Here is a 19,557-nt window from a genome sequence, read left to right on the forward strand (position 1 = left end):
TAAACCAGAACATTTTTACAGACGAGGTAGGAGTAGACAAAAGGTTTTAAAGGAGAAGCTGAATTCTTCAGGCAGAAAAGGGAAATAAAAGATTTTCTAGCAGGTGCAGAGGCAAAGAAACAAAAGCAAATTTGAGTGTTCTAGGATTAAGCGGAGGTTAAGTGTGCTGCCAAGGGCTAATTGCCAAGCTAATGAATAATAAACTGAAACCTGGTGGGGTAAAGCATCTTAGTTTGGTCAGAAGAGTAGTTTCTTTTCTCTTTATTATTTTTATGGTGACACCACAGTGGACATTTTGATGTGCACCTCTATCAGGTCATAATTCATGGTTGTGACTTCACAGAATCATTTATGATGTGCCACGATTACGAGATCATATATATATATATATTTGTGTGTGTGTGCGTGTGTGTGAGTATGTGTTTTGGGCCACACCTGGCGGTGCTCAGAGGTTACTCCTAGCTATCTGCTCAGAAATAGTCCCTGGCAGGCACGGGGGACCACATGGGACACCGGGATTTGAACCAACCACCTTAGGTCCTGGATCGGCTGCTTGCAAGGCAAACGCCGCTGTGCTATCTCTCCGGCCCCACAAGATCATATTTTGTGGTTGTGACGTTACAATGAACAATATGATGTACACCACTATAAGGTCATAATTCAAGTTAGTGACTTCACAAAAGACATTATGAGGTAGACCACTATGAGGTCATAATAAGCCAATGCGCCACCACTATGAGGTCATGATTCATCATTGTGACATGATAATGGACATTATGGTGTGCCACCGCTATGAGGACATAACTGATGATTGTGGCATCACAGTGGACATTTTGTTGTGCATCTCTATGATGTCATAATTTGTGGTTGTGATGTCACAGAATCCTGAGGTCATATTTTATTGTGACATCACAATAAACATTATGATGCACACCATTCTGAGGCCATCTTTTTCCTTTTTTCAGTGTGCATTTGAAAACATCTTTAGGCACATCCACAATTTCCCATTGCTAAGTCTCTAAGCCATTGGTTTGCCACCAAGCAGTTTCTCACAAGCCTGAGCTCTAGACATAAGTGTTTATTACTTGCCATAGGTATTAGAGAAGACATGGGAAAATGTTTCAGCAAAAATAATGCAACGTGTGACTGAAGTGATAGGTAGAGAGCTCTTGCCTTGCACACAGCCAACCTAAATTTGATCCCTGGCATTTCATTTCCATATGCCCCTCACCCCAGGCCAAGCAGGAGAGATTCCTGAGCACAGAACCAGAAGTGAAGTCCTGATCACTGCCAGGTGTGACCCAAAAATCAAAACAAATAACAAAAGCAACAAGAAATAAAACCAATAGAATTGGTTCCTATCCTAACCAATAGGACAGGAAAAAGAGATGGAAGACCAATTCCAAGGTTTCCTAAAACATTTTTTTCCAATTTTTCAACCCATATTAAAATTATGAAACATCTTGGCAGTCTAGGCTACTGCTATAAATTTTTTTTCTCTCGCTAGTTCCTTTGATTTTTCAAGAAATTAATGCTATTAAAGTACTGTGTACTTTAGAAATAAACAATAAAAAAGGCAAAGCATGCCAACTGTGTGTATAGTGCCTTTCAGTAGCTGTGGTGAAATCACAAAAATCTGGATTTGGGGCCCAGCTTCTCTGTTCTTACCACAGTGTAGTCAGGAACAAGTGATTTAGCTTTGTTAAGTCTATCACTTCCTTTGCCTATAAATAGGAGCAGTAAGTACCTCAAAGGATTATCTTTAGGATTAAATGAAATTAAAAAAATACTAAGCAGACCTTGGGCTGCTGATAAAATACCTATTCATGACATAGGCAAATTTATACTACTGGTCAGGTTATAAACTGGCTTTATTTCCTTCCTTCCTTCTTTCCTTCCTTCCTTCCTTCCTTCCTTCCTTCCTTCCTTCCTTCCTTCCTTCCTTCCTTCCTTCCTCCCTCCCTCCCTCTCTCTCCTCTCTCTCCCTCCCTCCCTCTCTCTCCTCTCTCCCTCCCTCCCTCCCTCTCTCTCCCTCTCTCTCCCTCCCCCCCTCTCCCTCCCTCCCTCCCTCCCTCCCTCCCTCCCTCTCTCTCTCTCTCTCTCTCTCTCTCTCTCTCTCTCTCTCTCTCTCTCTCTCTCTCTCTCTCTCCTTTCTCTCCCTCCTGCCCTCTCTCTCTCTCTTTTTTGGTTTTGGGGGTCACACCCAGCAGTGCTCAGGGGTTACTCCTAGCTCTGCGCTTAGAAATCACTCCTGGCAGGCTCAGGGGACCATATGGGATCCTGGGATTTGAACCATAGTCTGTCCTGGGTCGGCTGCTTGCAAGGCAAACACCCTACCACTGTGCTCTCCCGTCAGCTCGTTTTTTTTTGTTTTGTTTTGTTTTTTTTAAAGTAGAGAACCAGGCCTGGAGTTGACAGTATAGCATACAAGTGGCTGACCTAGGTTTAAATTCCAGCATTCTATATGGTGCCTCGAGCTCTGCCAGGAGTGACTCCTGAGCACAGAGATAAAAGCCCTAAGCACCGCAGGATGTGGCCTCCAAACCAAAAAAAAAAAAAAAAGACCATTAAGATGTACCTCCCCCAAGATAGGGGGAAATGTCTATGTGTCATATGGAGCAAATACTGCCTGGAACTGAAGCCTGAGTGCAGGGGGGAGAGCATATACTAACCACTTGACATCCGCAATGCTATGCCCCTTATATTGTGCAGACATACCACCACATAGAGAGCAATCAGGTTAATGCACTTTCACCGTCACACATATAGAGCTTTCGTTTAAGACTATTTGAGCGCTACTGCGACTTTTATTTTATATATTTATTTATTGTTTTCCTCATCTAAAAACGGGGTGCGTCTTACAGAATTTAAAATTAAAAAATTTAAAATTAAAAAATTTAAAAAAGGAAAGGCAGAGTGCAGCAGTTAAGGCATTTGCCTTGGATTATTCCCTGGGCACCACCAGGAGCCACCCCTGAGCATAAAGCTAGAAGCATTGCTTAATGTGGCCCAAAATAGAAAGGAAAAAAATGAAACTTGCAAGAAATAAGTACACATTGTGTCTCAGTTTTACTATCAGTAATAATTCTAGGAAATAATCCTAACCAAATATGTATTGCTTAGGATCAATTATTTTATTCACAAAAATGTTCATCAAAACACGAATGATCAGGCAGAGATAGCATGGAGGTAGGGTGTTTGCCTTTCATGCAGAAGGACAGTGGTTTGAATCCCAGCATTCCACAGGTCTCCTGAATCTGCCAGGGGCGATTTCTGAGCATAGAGCCAGGAGTAACCCCTGAGCAAAACAAAACAAAACAAAACAAAAAAAACCCACATTAACGATAATGTCTAAAACCAGAACTTTGATATACAAAAATAAAATAAAATAAAATAATTCAACCAGTAAGTTTTTTTTTGTTGTTTTGGGGGGATCACACCTGGCGCTGCTCAGGGGTTACTCCAGGCTCTAGGCTCAGAAATCGCTCCTGGCAGGCTTGAGGGACCATATGGGATGCCGGGATTCAAACCACCGACCTTCTGCATGCAAGGCAAACGCCTTACCTCCATGCTATCTTTCTGGCCCCATCCAATAAAAGTTTTAAGATTGGAAAAATAAAGTTCTAAGATTGGGGCTGGAGAGATAGCACAGTGGTGTGGCATTTGCCTTGCACACAGATGACCCAGAAAAAACCTGGGTTCATATGGTCCCTGGAGCTTTCCAGGAACAATTTCTGAGTGCTATCAAGTGTGCCCCCTCCTCCCAAAAAAACAGTAATATCAAAAACACCCTCAAATCATGGGCTGGAGAGATAGCATGGAGGCAGGGCATTTGCCTTGCATGCATAACAGTAGTTCGAATCCCAGCATCCCATGTGGTCCCCGAGCCTGCCAGGAGCGATTTCTGAGGATAAAGCCAGGAGTAACCCCTGAGCGCTGCTGGGTGTGATCCAAAAACCAAAACCAAAACCAAAAACAAGAAAGGAAAAAAGAAAATCAAAATCACCTCTTAGTTCAAATATTTAACATAGAAAAACTGCCATATTGAGATAAAGCAAAATTAAAAATCAAAAACAGTATAAAGCAAAATTAAGACTCTAAAACAGTACAAATTTAAGAACATGAATAAAAAAATCCTATAAAATGGGAGCCCGAGCAATAGCACAGAGTTAGAGCTTTTGCCTTGCATGCAGCCAATCCAGGACAAACCTGGGCTTGATTCCCGGTGTCCCATCTGGTACCACAAATCAGGGGTGATTTCTGAGTGCATAGCCAGGAATAATCCCAGAGCGTCACTGGGTATGGCTCCCCCCAAAAATCCTAAAAAAATTAGATTAATACGTAACTATAAACACTAGTTTCTAATGGGTTATGATACACCTGGGGCCTTTTGGGTCTCAATATTGTTAAAAATAATTTCTAGGGCCCGGAGAGATAGCACAGCGGTGTTTGCCTTGCAAGCAGCCAATTCAGGACCAAAAGTGGTTGGTTCGAATCCCGATATCCCATATGGTCTCCCGTGCCTGCCAGGAGCTACTTCTGAGCAGACAGCCAGGAGTAACCCCTGAGCACCGCCGGGTGTGGCCCAAAAACCAAAAAAAAAAAAAAAAAATTCTACATATTGTATTATAGACATACATTATTTCAGAAAAAAAGAAAAATATCTAATGCTTCTAATTTAATATTTCTAATAAATAACAAAAACCTTGGGGCCGGAGCAATAGCACAGTGGTAGGGCGTTTGCCTTGCACGCTGTTGATCCGAGATGGACCTTGGTTCGATCCCCAGCATCCCATATGCACCCCCCCAGCCAGGAGTGATTTCTGAACGGGTAGTCAGGAGTAACCCGAGGGTCACAGGGTGTGGCCCCAAAAGCAAAAAAAAAACAAAAACAAAACAAAAAACAACCCAATGGACATTGTACTCTGGATTGAGGTCTCAAATACCAATTCCAATAATACCAAGAGGAACAAACGGAAGTGATTTGTAATAAAGTTTTAAAAAAGTAACTTAAAGGTCAATTAAATTGGGACTGGAATGATAGTACAACAGGTAAAGTGCTTGCCTTGTAAGTAGTTGAACTTGGATTGATCTCTGGCACCTTGGCACTGCCTGGAGTAAGCTCTGGGCACCTCCAGATTTGACTCCTGTCACCAAAATCAACTCAATATCTTTTTTTGTTTGTTTGGCTATAGGCCACACCCACAAACTAGGTTCTACACTTAGGAATTACTCACAGCAGGCTCATGGGACCATACAGGGTGCCTGCGATCAAACCCTGGTTGGTACATGCCAGGTAAACGCTTCCAGCCCTTCAACTAATAGGGGGCATATACATATAACATTTCAATAACCTGGGCCCGGAGAGATAGCACAGCGGTGTTTGCCTTGCAAGCAGCCAATCCAGGACCAAAGGTGGTTGGTTTGAATCCCGGTGTCCCATATGGTCCCCCGTGCCTGCCAGGAGCTATTTCTGAGCAGACAGCCAGGAGTAACCCCTGAGCACCGCCGGGTGTAACCCAAAACAAACAAACAAACATTTCAATAACCTAGATTGGCTTTTTTGTTTGTTTTTGTTTTTGGACCACACATGGTGATGCTCAGGGTTACTCCTGGCTCTATGGTCAGAAATCATTCCTGGCAGGCTAGGGGGACCATATGGGGTGCCGGGGATCGAATCCAGTTTGGTCCTGGGTCAGCTGTGTGCAAGGCAAATGCCCTACCCGCTGTGCTATTGCTCCGGCCCTCTAAAATTGGCTTTTAAATATTTCATTTTTAAAGATCACATTATCAAAGAGAGTCTTTAAAAAATGGGGCCGGTGAGGTGGCGCTAAAGGTAAGGTATTTGCCTTGCAAGCGCTAGCCAAGGAAGGATCGTGGTTCGATCCCCCGGCGTCCCATATGGTCCCCTCAAGCCAGGGGCGATTTCTGAGCGCTTAGCCAGGAGTAACCCCTGAGCATCAAAGGGGTGTGGCCCCAAATACCAAAAAAAAAAAAAAAAATGATAGTACAGGGATTAAGGCATACAGGGCTGACTGTCTGATCTCTAGCACTGTATATGGTTCACTGAGTACCGCCATCAGCAACCTTTGAGCAGAGTGAGGTGTTTCCCCTGTGGACTACTGGATATGGCACCAAAATAAATAATCTGAATTAAAAAATTCTTTTTTTTTTTTTTTTTTTTTTTTTGGTTTTTGGGCCACACCCGGTGACGCTCAGGGGTTACTCCTGGCTATGCGCTCAGAAGTCGCTCCTGGCTTGGGGGACCATATGGGAAACCGGAGGATCGAACCGCGGTCCATCCAAGGCTAGCGCAGGCAAGGCAGGCACCTTACCTCTAGCGCCACCGCCCGGCCCCGGTTCCCTGTTCTTGATGAATTTAGAATTGGGTCAGGGAGTGGGGGCAAGAGTAATTCCTAAATGCAGAGCTAGGAGTAAGCCCCTTAGTACTGTTGGGTGTTTACCCCACTCCCCCCACCCTCACAAATAAAGAAAGGTATTCACAAAGTGCCAAAGAAACAAAGAAAGTATGATGGACATTCAGAAAAGTTTCATATCAATAGAAGTGGTAGAATCTAGGAAGGGCATCTTTTTGTTTTTGGGGTCACAACCAATGCTTACGGGTTACTCCTGATTCTGCACTCAGGAATTACTCCTGGTGGTGGTCTGAGGACCACATGGGATGTTGAGGATCAAATTCAGGTCCACAGTGTGTAAGGCAAGCACTCTACTTGCTGTATGTAGTATCATTCTGGCCCAGGGAGTCCATTTTAGGATTTCGGTGGATGACATTGTTAAAAATCAAAAGGTAAAGGGGAACAAAGCAATGAGAGGCAAATAATACAGAAATGGGGGAGCAGTAATCAGGGCTATTTGCTGTAAATATCCTTTTGGTACCACCCAATTTTCCTCGTCTGATTCTTCAGACACTAAGGATCTTATCTGTAATTTGGTCTCTAGAGTAGACCAGGAGGGATCTCTGTGCTGATCTTTGGATAGGTATATCTCCTACTGTAAATTAATAACCCTTCATGTGGATTTACAAATCAGTCTCCAGAGTTTGGTTAGTGAGAATCAATCCCTGAGAGCCTGATTACTCCTGAAGATATAAAAAAAAAAATAGAGTTTCTGTCCTTGCAAAAGGAAGAAAGGTCATATTATACAAGTCACTATTGAACAATCAGGAGGGTTTTTACCTATTTCTTAATCAAGAAAAAAAGGAAAAGGCACTTTCGAGTAGGGATAGTGAAGTGGAGGGCTTAGAAGCCACCAACCTGTCAGAGGCAGAGGAAAACTGAGAAGCAACAACAGGTGTTGAGTCCCCTGGGCTGTGGAAGCAAAGCCTACAGGAACCCACCCCAGCTGTTGTTAAGAACATCACTAATACAAAATGCCATGTTACTTACCCTCCGTTTGGGGTTAGGGTGGTGTTCAAGGAGTAACTAAAATCAACCTGAATCAGTTAAGAACAGATGTAGGCAAATGAGTACAAAAGGGGAGGAATGAGTCTTCGGCAGGTGGGGAGTGTGAAACACTTGTTAGAAATAAGTGGGTAATTAAGAGGAAAGATCAGAGTTAGTAAAAGAGCTTGAGGACAATTTTGTACATGTGTATAACAATGTGATCAACCCGTGGACATATTACATGGAACTGAAGTAAACAGAATGCAAAGACAAATTAAGATAGACCTACTAAAACTTATAAATGTGGGGGAAGGCAGAGCAATATATTGTACAGCAGGTGGACATTTGCCTTGTATGCCACGAAGGCTGACTAGCTGACCAGGATTTGATCCTTGGCATCCCATATGATCCCCCAAGCCTGCCAGGAGCGATTTCTGAATGTAGATCAGTAGTAACCCCTGAGAACCGCTGGGTATGGGCCAAAACCCAAAACAAACAAAAAATATATATAATTGGGGCTGAAGTAGTGGGTAAGGACTTGCATGATGAAGACCTGGGTTCAATCCCCTGCACCCTATATATAGTACTTGAACCCTCCCAAGAGTGGTTCCTGAGCAAAAAGCCTGGACTAAGTCCTAAGTACTTTTTCTTTTGGTGGCTAAAAAAAAAAAAAAGTAAATGTATTAGAGAGGCTTACATTCAATAGAATGCCAGGTCACACCCTAGGGTAGGGCACAATCACCGATCAGGATAGGGTCAGTTACATAATAATCCCATAAAAGGTTTACATACACAACAGTGAGTTGCATATTCATATTTTTAAATAAAATTTTTTTCTTTTTTTTTTTGGTGGTCACTCCCAGTGGTGCTCAGGGTTATTCATGGCTCTGTGCTCAAAAATCACTCCTGGTAGGGCTTAGGGGACCATTTAGGATGCCAGTGATCAAACCAGGGCTGGCCATACTCAAGGCAGGAGGAGCCCTACCCAGTGCACCTTCTTTCCACTCACATCAAATGTTACTTATTCTTTTGTATAACTTTTTGTTGATTTTGTTTTTTGGCTACACCCAATGGTGCTCAGAGGTTACTCCTTGGCACTGCACTTAGAAATTATTCCTTCTGGCCCGGAGAGATAGCACAGCGTGTTTGCCTTGCAAGCAGCCAATCCAGGACCAAAGGTGGTTGGTTCGAATCCCAGTGTCCCATATGGTCCCCCGTGCCTGCCAGGAGCTATTTCTGAGCAGACAGCCAGGAGTAACCCCTGAGCATCGCCGGGTGTGGCCCAAAAACCAAAAAAAAAAAAAAAAAAAAAAAAAAGAAATTATTCCTTCAAAAAAAAAAAAAAAAGAAAAGAAAAAAGAAATTACTCCTGAGGAGGACCACATGGGATGCTGAGGATTGAATCTGAGTCTGGCATAGGAAAGGCAAATGCCCTCCCCACTGTGCTATTGTTCCAGCCCATGTTTTGTTAATTTTCTCTAAACCTCGACTTTTCCCTAAAAAGTTTTCTAAACCACATACCTATTTACATTTTATTTAATAAATATGCTATGACATTAAAATATTATCTATATATGTTTATAATGTTTGGAATTATAAAAACAAAAGCACTTAAAGGCTGGAGCAATAGTAAAGCAGGTAGGGTACCTGCCTTGCATGCAGCAGACCTGGGGCTTTATCCCTGCCATCCCATATGGTCCACCACCTTCCCCCGGAGCCCTACAGGAGTAATTCCTGAGTGCAGAGCCAGGAGCAGCTGCTGAGCATCACTGGACGTGGGGCTCCCCCCAAAAAGGACACTTAAACTAGGGATCTGGTTCTGTGATAGGGTTTGTGTGACAACAAATACTCAAGTTCAACACCTGGCAACTTTCCCCAAGAGAAAAAAGGACACTGAGACTGGAGGGAGATAGCTCTTCAGTGAACAATGCATTTCCTTTGTATGCAGCTGACTGGGGTTCAATCCCCAGTATCCTATATGGTCTCCCGGCGCCCACCAACAGTGATTCCTGAGCAGAGTCCAGTAACCTGTGAGCACCACTGGGTGTGGCCCAACAACCAAAGGAAAAAAGAGAGAAAAAGGACACCTAAGGATAATCATTGGAACTTCCACAAACTCCTATTTCAAATGGGTAAAAATGTTCTGTCTGATCATAAATCAAAAATAAATAATGATGGATTGCATACTAGATACACGACACTATCCTGGACCTGACTGTAAAGATGACATTATCAAGAACAAAGTAGAGAAGTATTTTAAAGCCACCTAACTTTAAGTGGGGGAGACAAAGAGAAGCTGGCAGATAGGTTTTCACTCCTCTTTGAAGACTCCCAGATAGAAGAAACATGGCACTAGCCTGTACACTGCTACAATTAGTACATTATCTGGAATCAAATAAAAGAAGTACTTTAGAGCCCACCTTTCTTCCAGATAAAGATGAAAGATTTAAGAATTAAAAAGGGGGGACAGATATGCTTTCACTCTGCAAATTCTAGATAGTGAGATAGCGAAGAAACATTCAAGCCAATTCCACTAAAAGCATCATTTAATTAATTTAATATACTGGGGGATTGTAGCAGTAGTAGAGAAGGTTGGGTATTTGCCTTGTACATGGCTGAACTGGGTTCCATCCCTATCATCTCATATCCCTAAGCCTTGTCAAGAGTAATCCCTGAGTACTGCTGGGTGTAGTCCAAAAGAAAAAAAAAAATTGTATGACAAAACAACTCATAAACCAAGCAGAAAGATAAGTGAGAAAAAAATAATTATACAATTATACAATTAACAGGTAAGGGTATTAGTAATCCCAAACATGCACAGAATTTATATAGTGGTAACAACCTTTAGATTTTAAATGGGTTAAAAAAAAAAGGCAAAAATAACTCATAAATGGGCTGAGGAGATAGACCAGGTGTAGGGCACTTGTCTTGCACGAGAGGTTCATTCTTGGCACACGCACACACACACACATTCATACAAACACACATACACAAAAACATAAAACAAAAAGGCTAATAATAAACACAGAAAAATATAGGCACAAAAATACTATATATTGTTTTTCACCATCAGATTGCCAGAGAATGACAAACTGATGACACCAGTGATGACACAGTGAAGGGAATAAGTTATATGTATACTTATATGCGATGAAATGCTACCAACTTAAAAATTAAATTGAGCAGGGGAAGTTTGAGGTCATACCCAGTGGGTGCTGGGTACCATATACTGTGCCAAGAAGTAAGTCTGGGGTTGCTCTTATGCAAGGCAAATACCTTGACCCCTGTACTATCTTTTTCCACCTGCTAAATGCTATAATCTTAATAGAAAACAAAACAGCAATTTCAAGATTAAAGATAGTCAGTGGAAGAACATGTCTTAGAAGTGTGAGGTCCTGGGGCCGGGCGGTGGCGCTGGAGGTAAGGTGCCTGCCTTGCCTGCGCTAGCCTAGGACGGACCGCAGTTCGATCCCCCGGCGTCCCATATGGTCCCCCAAGAAGCCAGGAGCAACTTCTGAGCGCATAGCCAGGAGTAACCCCTGAGCGTCACAGGGTGTGACTCAAAAACCAAAAAAAAAAAAAAAAAAAAAAAAAAAGAAGTGTGAGGTCCTGAGGATGGAGCAATAATACAGCGGTAGAGCGTTTGCCTTGCATGCGGCCAACGTAGGACCAACGGTGGTTCGAATCCCTTCATCCCATATGGTCCTTCAAGCCTGCCAGGAGCAATTTCAGAGCTCTGAGCCAGGAGACACCCCTCAATACTGCCCGGTATAACCCAAACAGCAAAAAATAAACAAGAAGTGTGAGGTCCTGGGTTTGATTCCCAGCACTAGAAAAAAAAATTTTTTTGTTTCTGGGTCACACCCAGCGGTGCTTAGGGGTGACTCCTGGCTCTGTGCTCAGAAATCACTCCTGGCAGGCTCGGGGGACCATATAGGATGCTGGGTTTCGAACCACCATCTGTCCTGGATAGGCTGTGTGCAAATGCCCTACTGCTGTGCTATCTCTCCGGCCCCCCAAAAAATATTACTTAACCTAACAACCTGTGCTTCAATGAGTAAACTACTTAAATAAAACATGATTATGCAAAAATACACTTACAAGTATCTTATACAGAGCACTGTTTGTAATTTAAAAAAACATTAAAATAACTTGAATGTCATCACAAGAGAATTTATTATTAAGTAAATACATTCTATGAAATACAATGGGGGGATGAGCCTACAGATAGTTTATACGATGATACCGTTTGTAAAAAAAATAAATGAAAACCTTTGTATACCAATGAATTAAAAAGTAAAAAAAATAGGGTCGGGCGGTGGCGCTGGAGGTAAGGTGCCTGCCTTGCCTGCGCTAGCCTAGGACGGACTGCGGTTCGATCCCCCGGCATCCCATATGGTCCCCCAAGAAGCCAGGAGCAACTTCTGAGCGCATAGCCAGGAGTAACCCCTGAGCGTCACAGGGTGTGGCCCAAAAACCAAAAAAAAAAAAAAAAAAAAAAAAAAAGTAAAAAAATAGTCAGGGCCAGAGAGATAGCACAGTGGTATGGCATTTTGCCTTGAGGGCAGCTGATCCAGGATGAACGGTGGTGCAATTCCCAACATCCCATTTGGTCTGCCCAAGCCTGCCAGGAGCAATTTCTGAGCATAGAGCCAGGAGTCACCCCTAAGCGCTGCCAGGTGTTAACCCCCCCCCCCCAAAAAACGATTTTTAAAATAAATAATTTTTTTGGTTGAAAGAGGTTTGGGCCACAGCTGATAATTCTAAGGTGACCATCTGGTGCAAGGGATCAAACCTAGATCAGCCACATCCGAAGTGAGCATCTTACCCCCACACTATCTCTCTCTCTGGCCCCTTTAAAAATATTTTGGGGAGGGCCAGAGAGATAGCACAAGGGTAGAGCGTTTGCCTTGCATGCAGCCAATCCAAGACTTGATGGTGGTTCGAACCCCCTGAGTCCCAGTATCCCATATGGTCCCTGTGCTTGCCAGGAGAGATTTTTGAGCTTTCCCCCCCTCCCGTGTGACCCAAAAACAAACAAAACAAGTATTTTGGGGAGCAGAGGAGCTGGTTTAATAGGAAAGCGCAGGTCCGGGCGGTGGCGCTAAAGGTAAGGTGCCTGCCTTGCCTGCGCTAGCCTTGGACGGACCGCGGTTCGATCCCCCGGCGTCCCATATGGTCCCCCAAGCCAGGAGCAACTTCTGAGCACATAGCCAGGAGTAACCCCTGTGCATTACCGGGTGTGGACCAAAAACCAAAAAAAAAAAAAAAGGAAAGCGCATATACTTGAAAAGTGGGAATCTGAGATTTGAGCCCCCCCCCCAATCCTGAAAGGTCCCTCGGGCACTACTGTATGTGATTCCAAAATGCTAAGTTTTGTTATTTGGGGGGGGGACCACACCCAGTTGTGTTCAGGATTTGCTCCTGGTGGACTTGGGAGACCATAAAGAAATGCCAGTGATCAAACTTGCTTTGGCCATGTGCAAGGCAAGCACCTTACTGTTATCCTATGTCCCATCCCTATACTTAGGTTTGTTTTGTTTTTTGGGCCACACCCATTTGATGCTCAGGGGTTACTCCTGGCTAAGCGCTCAGAAATTGCCCCTGGCTTTGGGGGGGACAATATAGGATGCCGGGGGATCGAACTGCGGTCGTGATCTTTCCTTGGCTAGCGCTTGCAAGGCTTACCTCAAGCGCCACCACGCTGGCCCCACGTTTGTTTTTGTTTGTTTGTTTGTTTGTTTTTTCTTGAAAGAGTCCTGCTCTCTCCCTTTACTTCTGTTGTTTTGTTTTGTTTTGTTTTTCGGTTTTGAGCCAACCCAGCAGCTCAGGGGTTACTCCTGGCTCTGAACTCTGGAATTACTCTAAGGTGGTGCTCAAGGGACACAAGGGAGGCCTGAGATGGGTCCGCCTTTAACAAAGCAAATACTCAACCAGCCAAATCGCTACGGCCCCTCCCCTCACGTCTTTCTAAGTAAAATTCAAGTAAGGAAAAACGACCTTGCTTTTGGAGAGACTGAGGGGGAGGGGGAGAGAAAGGGGAGAGCTAAGAAAGGAAGAGGGAGAGCTGGGGAGAAGAGAGAAATCTAGTTTTATAAAGGAGGGGCATGGTCGAGTGCTGGTTATATCTACATATGAGAAGGTCCTAAGGCTCTCTTCAAGTTACTAGGATCAATACCTATTGAAGAATATAAAAAGGATGCCAAAGTAGGAGAACTGGAGATCAATGCAGAAAAATCCATTAAACCAATTTTGCAACAAGACTAAAAAAAAAAAAAAAAAAAAAAAAAGGCTGTTTTCCTATTTTCCTAGTTCATCTAAAAATCTCCATCGGCAAGCATACCCCGTGATGAATATGCCACTCACTCATTAAATGCTTGTCAACAAAACTCCTATCAACCGGACTCTGGCTTTTTTTTCTTATTTCATTTTAAGGTAGCACATAGCCTTGGGATGGACCAAAAAGATGATTCAATAAATGAATTGGGATTACATTTTGAAAGCTATCTTGACGATAAAGAAGATATTAATGGAGTCTAAAATCAAGAAGTGTGTTCAATCCCTTCAAAAACTTCTTTGCTCCACCCTCAATTACTCATCCTTAACAGGGGGCGCCCTGCTATGCATTACTCAAAACCAAGCCAGCCTGAAAACATCTCAAACATTAGTGAATGGAAGTCTACCCAATCACAGGCCAGCAGCTTGCAAACTCCACCCTTGAGTACAGGAAGAACACTTTTGATTGGAGGACGGTTCTGTTTACTACTGTAGTGTGTAGTGCAAACTGGAAAGACCCACATGCCCAGGGTCTAAAGGAAATCTCTTTAATAAAAAGGGAAAAACAACCGGCAAGTCCTGATCCTGTCATTAATTAGCTCATCACAGCAACAGCAATTTCTAGAGTAATATTGCAAGCTGGTGAAAAAATTCGAAAGGCTCTGAGTTTTATGGTGGCTGTTTTTCTCATTGATGTCCCAGGATATGCATACAAGAATTAGTACATTCTCAAAATCCTTTGCTTCCATTGACACTGGGCTCTGGGCTCTATATAACACAGTTGTAATGGACACTTTACTGTAATTGCCAAAAAAAAAATCACTGCGACTTTTTGCTTGGTTTGAGAAACCAATTGCACATGCCCAATGGTAAAATTATTCAGTATTTATCAACAGTAGGTGTCCAATATCTCAGTGAGCTTCGAAAACCTCTGCTTTTAGGGAGGGAGCCCAACAAATAAAGTGAATGGGTAGCCATTTCAAGTACAGAGCTCATTAGCAATTCACCTGATGAGGGAAACAGAAATAGAAAATTCTGACCAAAAGATGAGTACAAATAAAATCTTTGGCCAAAACATGCATATAGTGGTGGATCTTAAGTTTGCTTGGCATTCAAGGTGGCAAATTAGTAGATCTGGGGACACCTTTCCCACACCCCAACTGTAAGGCAATTTTCTAATGAAACCAGACGGGAATTTCATTCAAATCTCTCCCCTCTTCATCATCCTCAAAACCTTACATTCTTGGTCTCTTTACCAAAATCCAAACCCCCTTCCCAAAGCTTTATAAACGAACAAGTAGGCTTTTATTATAAAGCACTGAAAAAGATCAAAGTTAGTCAACTCAAGTTGAAGAAGCAAAGTGTAAGGCAATCAATCCCAAGTGAATCAAACCCTAAAGTTTGGGGGTAAAAAGCCTAACAAAAGTATTCATTCCATAGGCAGAAAGTTACCATGTTACCATCAATTCTCACAATACATTCCTGTTTATGGAAACTCAATTGCCTGCAGAAGATTACGCTCATCAGGAAAATGGACCTCTCCCTGCCTGCTCCTGTGCAAATTCCAAAGCAATCTCTATTTTGTCTAGCCTTGTCCCACAGAGGAAACGAGGGCCACTCTCAGAATGAGGAACTAAAGAAGTCTACGGAAACCTTTTATTTGGTCGCCGCCATAAAAAAAGAAAAAGAAAAACGTAGCACGGTCCCGAAGGCTTAGCTAAACTTGAATCACAAGATACACACACACACCAACACACACACAAAGCAACTATTTCACAGCAGCCAAGCCAAGCCCCCACACAAAGTTTTCAAAACAAAAATCTCTCCCCAAGGTTGGGAAGAGAAGTTGGGGGGGTGGGGGGGTGGAGAGTCAGCCGAGCTAAGAAGGGGAGAAACAAAAATAAATAAAAACATCCCAAACCTCAAACCACCAGCCCCCCTTTTCGGGGACAGATCTCCAACTTCTCCAGTGAGCTCCTGTCACCCAGAAGTGCAAAGAGCAGCTCCCCCCCAGAAAGCTGGCTTGGCAAAGATCGCCAGCCAGGCCACAGCCGGACTCAACGAGGAGGAAGTAATTGCTAGATTAAAAAGAAAAAAAAAATAAGCCCTGAGCTTCAGCTTCAGCTTCAGCTTCCACCGCAGCCTCCCTCCCACCATCGCCCACATTCCGGGGGGCGCCCCACTGGGGCTGCGGGGAGCCAGGCAGGCCAGGGCCCAGGAGAGGGAGAGAGAGAGAGAGAGGCTGGTTCGATTCTCGCAGCAGCTCCAGAACTCCAAACCCCAGGCGTGTTTGGTTTGGGGGTGTGTGTGGTGTGAGATAAGGGGGTGGTGGAGAAAAGGGGGTCACTCCGGAGGCGGGGCCTCTGCTGGAGGGGCATGCTCGTGTTGGGAAGGGGTGGGCTGCAGGCGATGCCAAGCGCTCGGGGCCCGAAGTGGCTGCACCCCGAAAACACACACAAGCCACCCAGCCGGAAAAAGCCAGCGGGGCTGCCACCCCCGGCGTCCGTCCCTCGGTGCTCGACGGGCCCGGGGCGAAGCCGGGGTGCAGCCGGGGCCCGACGGGGGGCGCTCGAGAGGAGACGCGGAACTGGGTCACCCGCCCGCCTCGGCGTCGCCCCCGCACAAAGGCCCCCGCCGGGAAGGCCGCCGCCCCGCAGGCCCCGCAGCCGCGGCCTCGAGTGCCCGCGCCGGCCGCACTCACCGCCAGGTCCTGGGGCACCGCCCCGCTCATGGCCCGCACCGTGCCGGCCCGCCAGGCCCGAGTGCGCAGCGCAGGCCCCGGCTCGCCGCCCGCCGCCGCCGCCGCCGCCGCCGCCGCGGGGCCCGAAGCCGAAGCCGCCGCCGACTCCGCGAACAGCAGCAGCAGCCGCTTGCCCACCGGGGAGGCCGCCGCGTCCGCCATCGCCACGGCCGGCCCGGACCCGCGCTCCGTCCGCCGCCCGATCGCCCGCCCGCCCGCACCGCCACCCGCGCCCGCCCGCCCGCCGCTCCCCCCACCCCCCCAACAGCCGCCACCAACCACCGGCGCCGCACAGCGCCCCCCGTGGCCGGGAGCGGAGCCGCAGCCGCGGCCCGGCCCCGCGACAGCGCCCCCCGCGCCCTGGAGCGGGACGGCAGCGCCGGGCCCCCTCGCCGCCGCGCTCCGCCCCCTTCAGCGCCCCGGGGCCTGCAGCGCCCCCGGCGGCGCGGAGGGGAATTGCAGCTCCCGCCGGGGTCAGCGAGGGGGAGGGTCCTTCAGTTCCACCACCCATGGAGCTTTTCCAGGTTCTAGGCTTTTTTTTTTTTTTTCTTTTTTTTTTTGGTTATTGGTTTTTGGGTTACACCCGGGGTTACTCCTGGCTCTACGTTCACAGATGGCTCCTGGCAGGCCTTGGGGGGACCATATGGGATGCCCAGATTCGAACCAACGTCCTTCTGCATGCAACGCAAATGCCTTGCCTCCATGCTATCTATCTCTCAGGCCCCCCGGTTCTAGGCTTTCTTCTGAGGGTTCCAGAGCTGAAATTTCTTCTTTCTAGGATGTTAAGATTAAATGCAATTGGGGGGGGGGTTTCTGAGGGTCAAGATACAGAGAGTGTTAAGGGCCTAGCATTCTATCGGCTTCCTATACTGATAATAGGAGCTGTTTTCCAATTGTATTTTTAGGATATATTCCCTATTAGTCTATGGGCCACCATGTCTTCTCATTGGCTTGTGATGATAGTACTGGCCCAATCTATAGCAACAGGGCTTCTTCACACGCTCTGCTCCAACTGGCATATTTGTGCTAGACATCAGTTCTGATAATCCACTTTCCTTTGGTTGCAAATCAACACACCTTCATCTTGGGGTTCTGACTTGAGTACTTGGAGCTTCTGCCCCCCTTCCTCCCTAATCTGCCAATAGTATTATTGAAGTTTAGGTGTTTCTCCAGGAGCTGGAAAGAAACCAGCAGTAAAGAGTTGAGTTGACTAGAGTCTCATCTTATGGAGGGAAATGGGGCTAAAGTCAAAGAAAACACCACTACCGATCCAAATTTATTTAATATAGGTATGAGATATTGATAGCACCTGATAGAATAGTGACTATGAGAAAAGCCACATACTTTTAGCTTTATTATTCATGATAGGCAATGGGAAAATCTCATTAAAATAGGTAATGCCAGGGGCTGAGGATATGGCTCATCAGTAGAACACTTCAAGCCTTGCATATTTAAAGTTCTGGATTCAAATCCTAGCACTTCAAAAAATAATAAAATATAAACCGTATTATCAAGAAATTGGCACAGGTTCTATTGTTTTGTGGATGCAGAATCTGAGTATATATGGAAACCGACATAAATCAAACAGATACGAGGAAACAAAGACCAATCAGATGGCCAGAAATGGTCAAGGCTGTAACATGCCTAGTAATAATCCATAATAGTTATCCTAAAAGCCACTCTTCTTATTTACTTGCCCTCTACAAAACAGCAACACTTGGTTCTTTCTCCAAGTTTTATGCAATTCCCCAATTTTATCCATAACTTTACCTTTACTCTTGATCTACATTTCTTAGCAAAGGGTGAGGGTAGAAATTAGACATACCAACTAGTGACTAGTACAAGTATCAAACATCTAATTAAATGTTTGTAAACTAATGCTGCGGAACACCAAGGAAACATTATCTTAGAATTTTCCTTATTCCTTGGAACTTTCATTTATTACAGTCTGAGACCTGACTCAAATCTTTCTCTATGCCAAGAAACACTTCATAGAACACATGGCCCACAGTGGCAGAAGAATAAGGGCCACCTATAGGCCATAGCTCTCTTAGTTTTGCTAGAACTATTCAATGCTGACTTCTCAGAAATGAGAGAGAATGTGTTCAGGGATAGGAAAGCAAAGATAAAATTTCATTCAACAAATATGGCAGGCACTTTTTGTGTTCCAGCGACTTTTCAAAGTGTTGGAAGACACAACATTGAATAAAACAAAACCCTTCCCTTCATGGAGTTTACATTCTTTTCCATATTAATGGGACTTCAAAAACAGGAAATGAAATCACACTTGGCCTCATAAAAATAAACAGCAGAAAAACCCGTTTTTAAAAAAATGAATATGGTTAGGGATGTAGCTAAACAGTGGAGAACATGCCTTGGCATGTGTAAGGTCGCTGGCAATACACACACACACACACACACACACACACATACATATATATATACATATATATATATACACACACACACACACACAAAACAAAGGGATGGAGCAGTCATTTTAGATGTTTAGATTTTACTGATACTCAAGGTTAAATAAAATATTTTTTAAAAGAAAAAAATTATTCTGAGCTTTTCTAACCATGTCTTTGTCTCATTTCTTCAAAGTCCTTCCTTTATTTTCTAACAAGTGACAACTCCCATTCTTTCCAGTGTATTTTCCCCCTCAAAGGTTTCAGGTAGTCAAAGCAATCCTATCTCCTAGTGCGCTTATTTGATATTTAACAATGAGTGTCAACAGTATGAAGCAGAAAACTAGGACAAAGGCTAAGCAACTTGACTCTTCTTGTGCCTGGCAAGTCAGCACCACAACTGGTTATTTTCTTTTCTTTTTTTTTTTTTTTAATTTTCTTACCACAACTGGTTAAAAAAAAAAAAAAAAACTATGCCTTAGGGACAGAAGGCTCCTGCCTGGATCTCTAAGCAACTCCACTTCTCCTACACTCATTAGAGGAATGCTAACACAGAGAGAAAAAAAGGTGGGACAGAAAAGGCTAGGGAGTTAACCACACAGCTTTCAGCAAACAAGCATTCCAAACTAAAGTTTGAAGGAAAATTCCATCTAGGCTAAATGGGGGCCTCTGGGGTTAGGTCAACTTTACCAAACCATTATTTTAAAGATGGAGGAACTGCCTAAAT

At 44.5% G+C, this 19,557-nt stretch overlaps 1 protein-coding gene across 1 annotated transcript in view; it reads right to left on the reverse strand.

The window, feature by feature from the left end:
* KDM3B (lysine demethylase 3B) overlaps positions 1–16,581 on the reverse strand; it is a 92,291-nt gene extending 75,710 nt beyond the window's left edge. The window contains exon 1 of the mRNA XM_049785986.1: positions 16,381–16,581. Within this exon, the coding sequence (XP_049641943.1) occupies positions 16,381–16,581 (201 nt within the window). The remainder of the gene's footprint in view (positions 1–16,380) is intronic.
* Positions 16,582–19,557: the final 2,976 nt, after the last annotated feature.

This window comes from Suncus etruscus, chromosome 14, assembly GCF_024139225.1.
Source record: "Suncus etruscus isolate mSunEtr1 chromosome 14, mSunEtr1.pri.cur, whole genome shotgun sequence".
NCBI classification, from domain to species: domain Eukaryota; kingdom Metazoa; phylum Chordata; class Mammalia; order Eulipotyphla; family Soricidae; genus Suncus; species Suncus etruscus.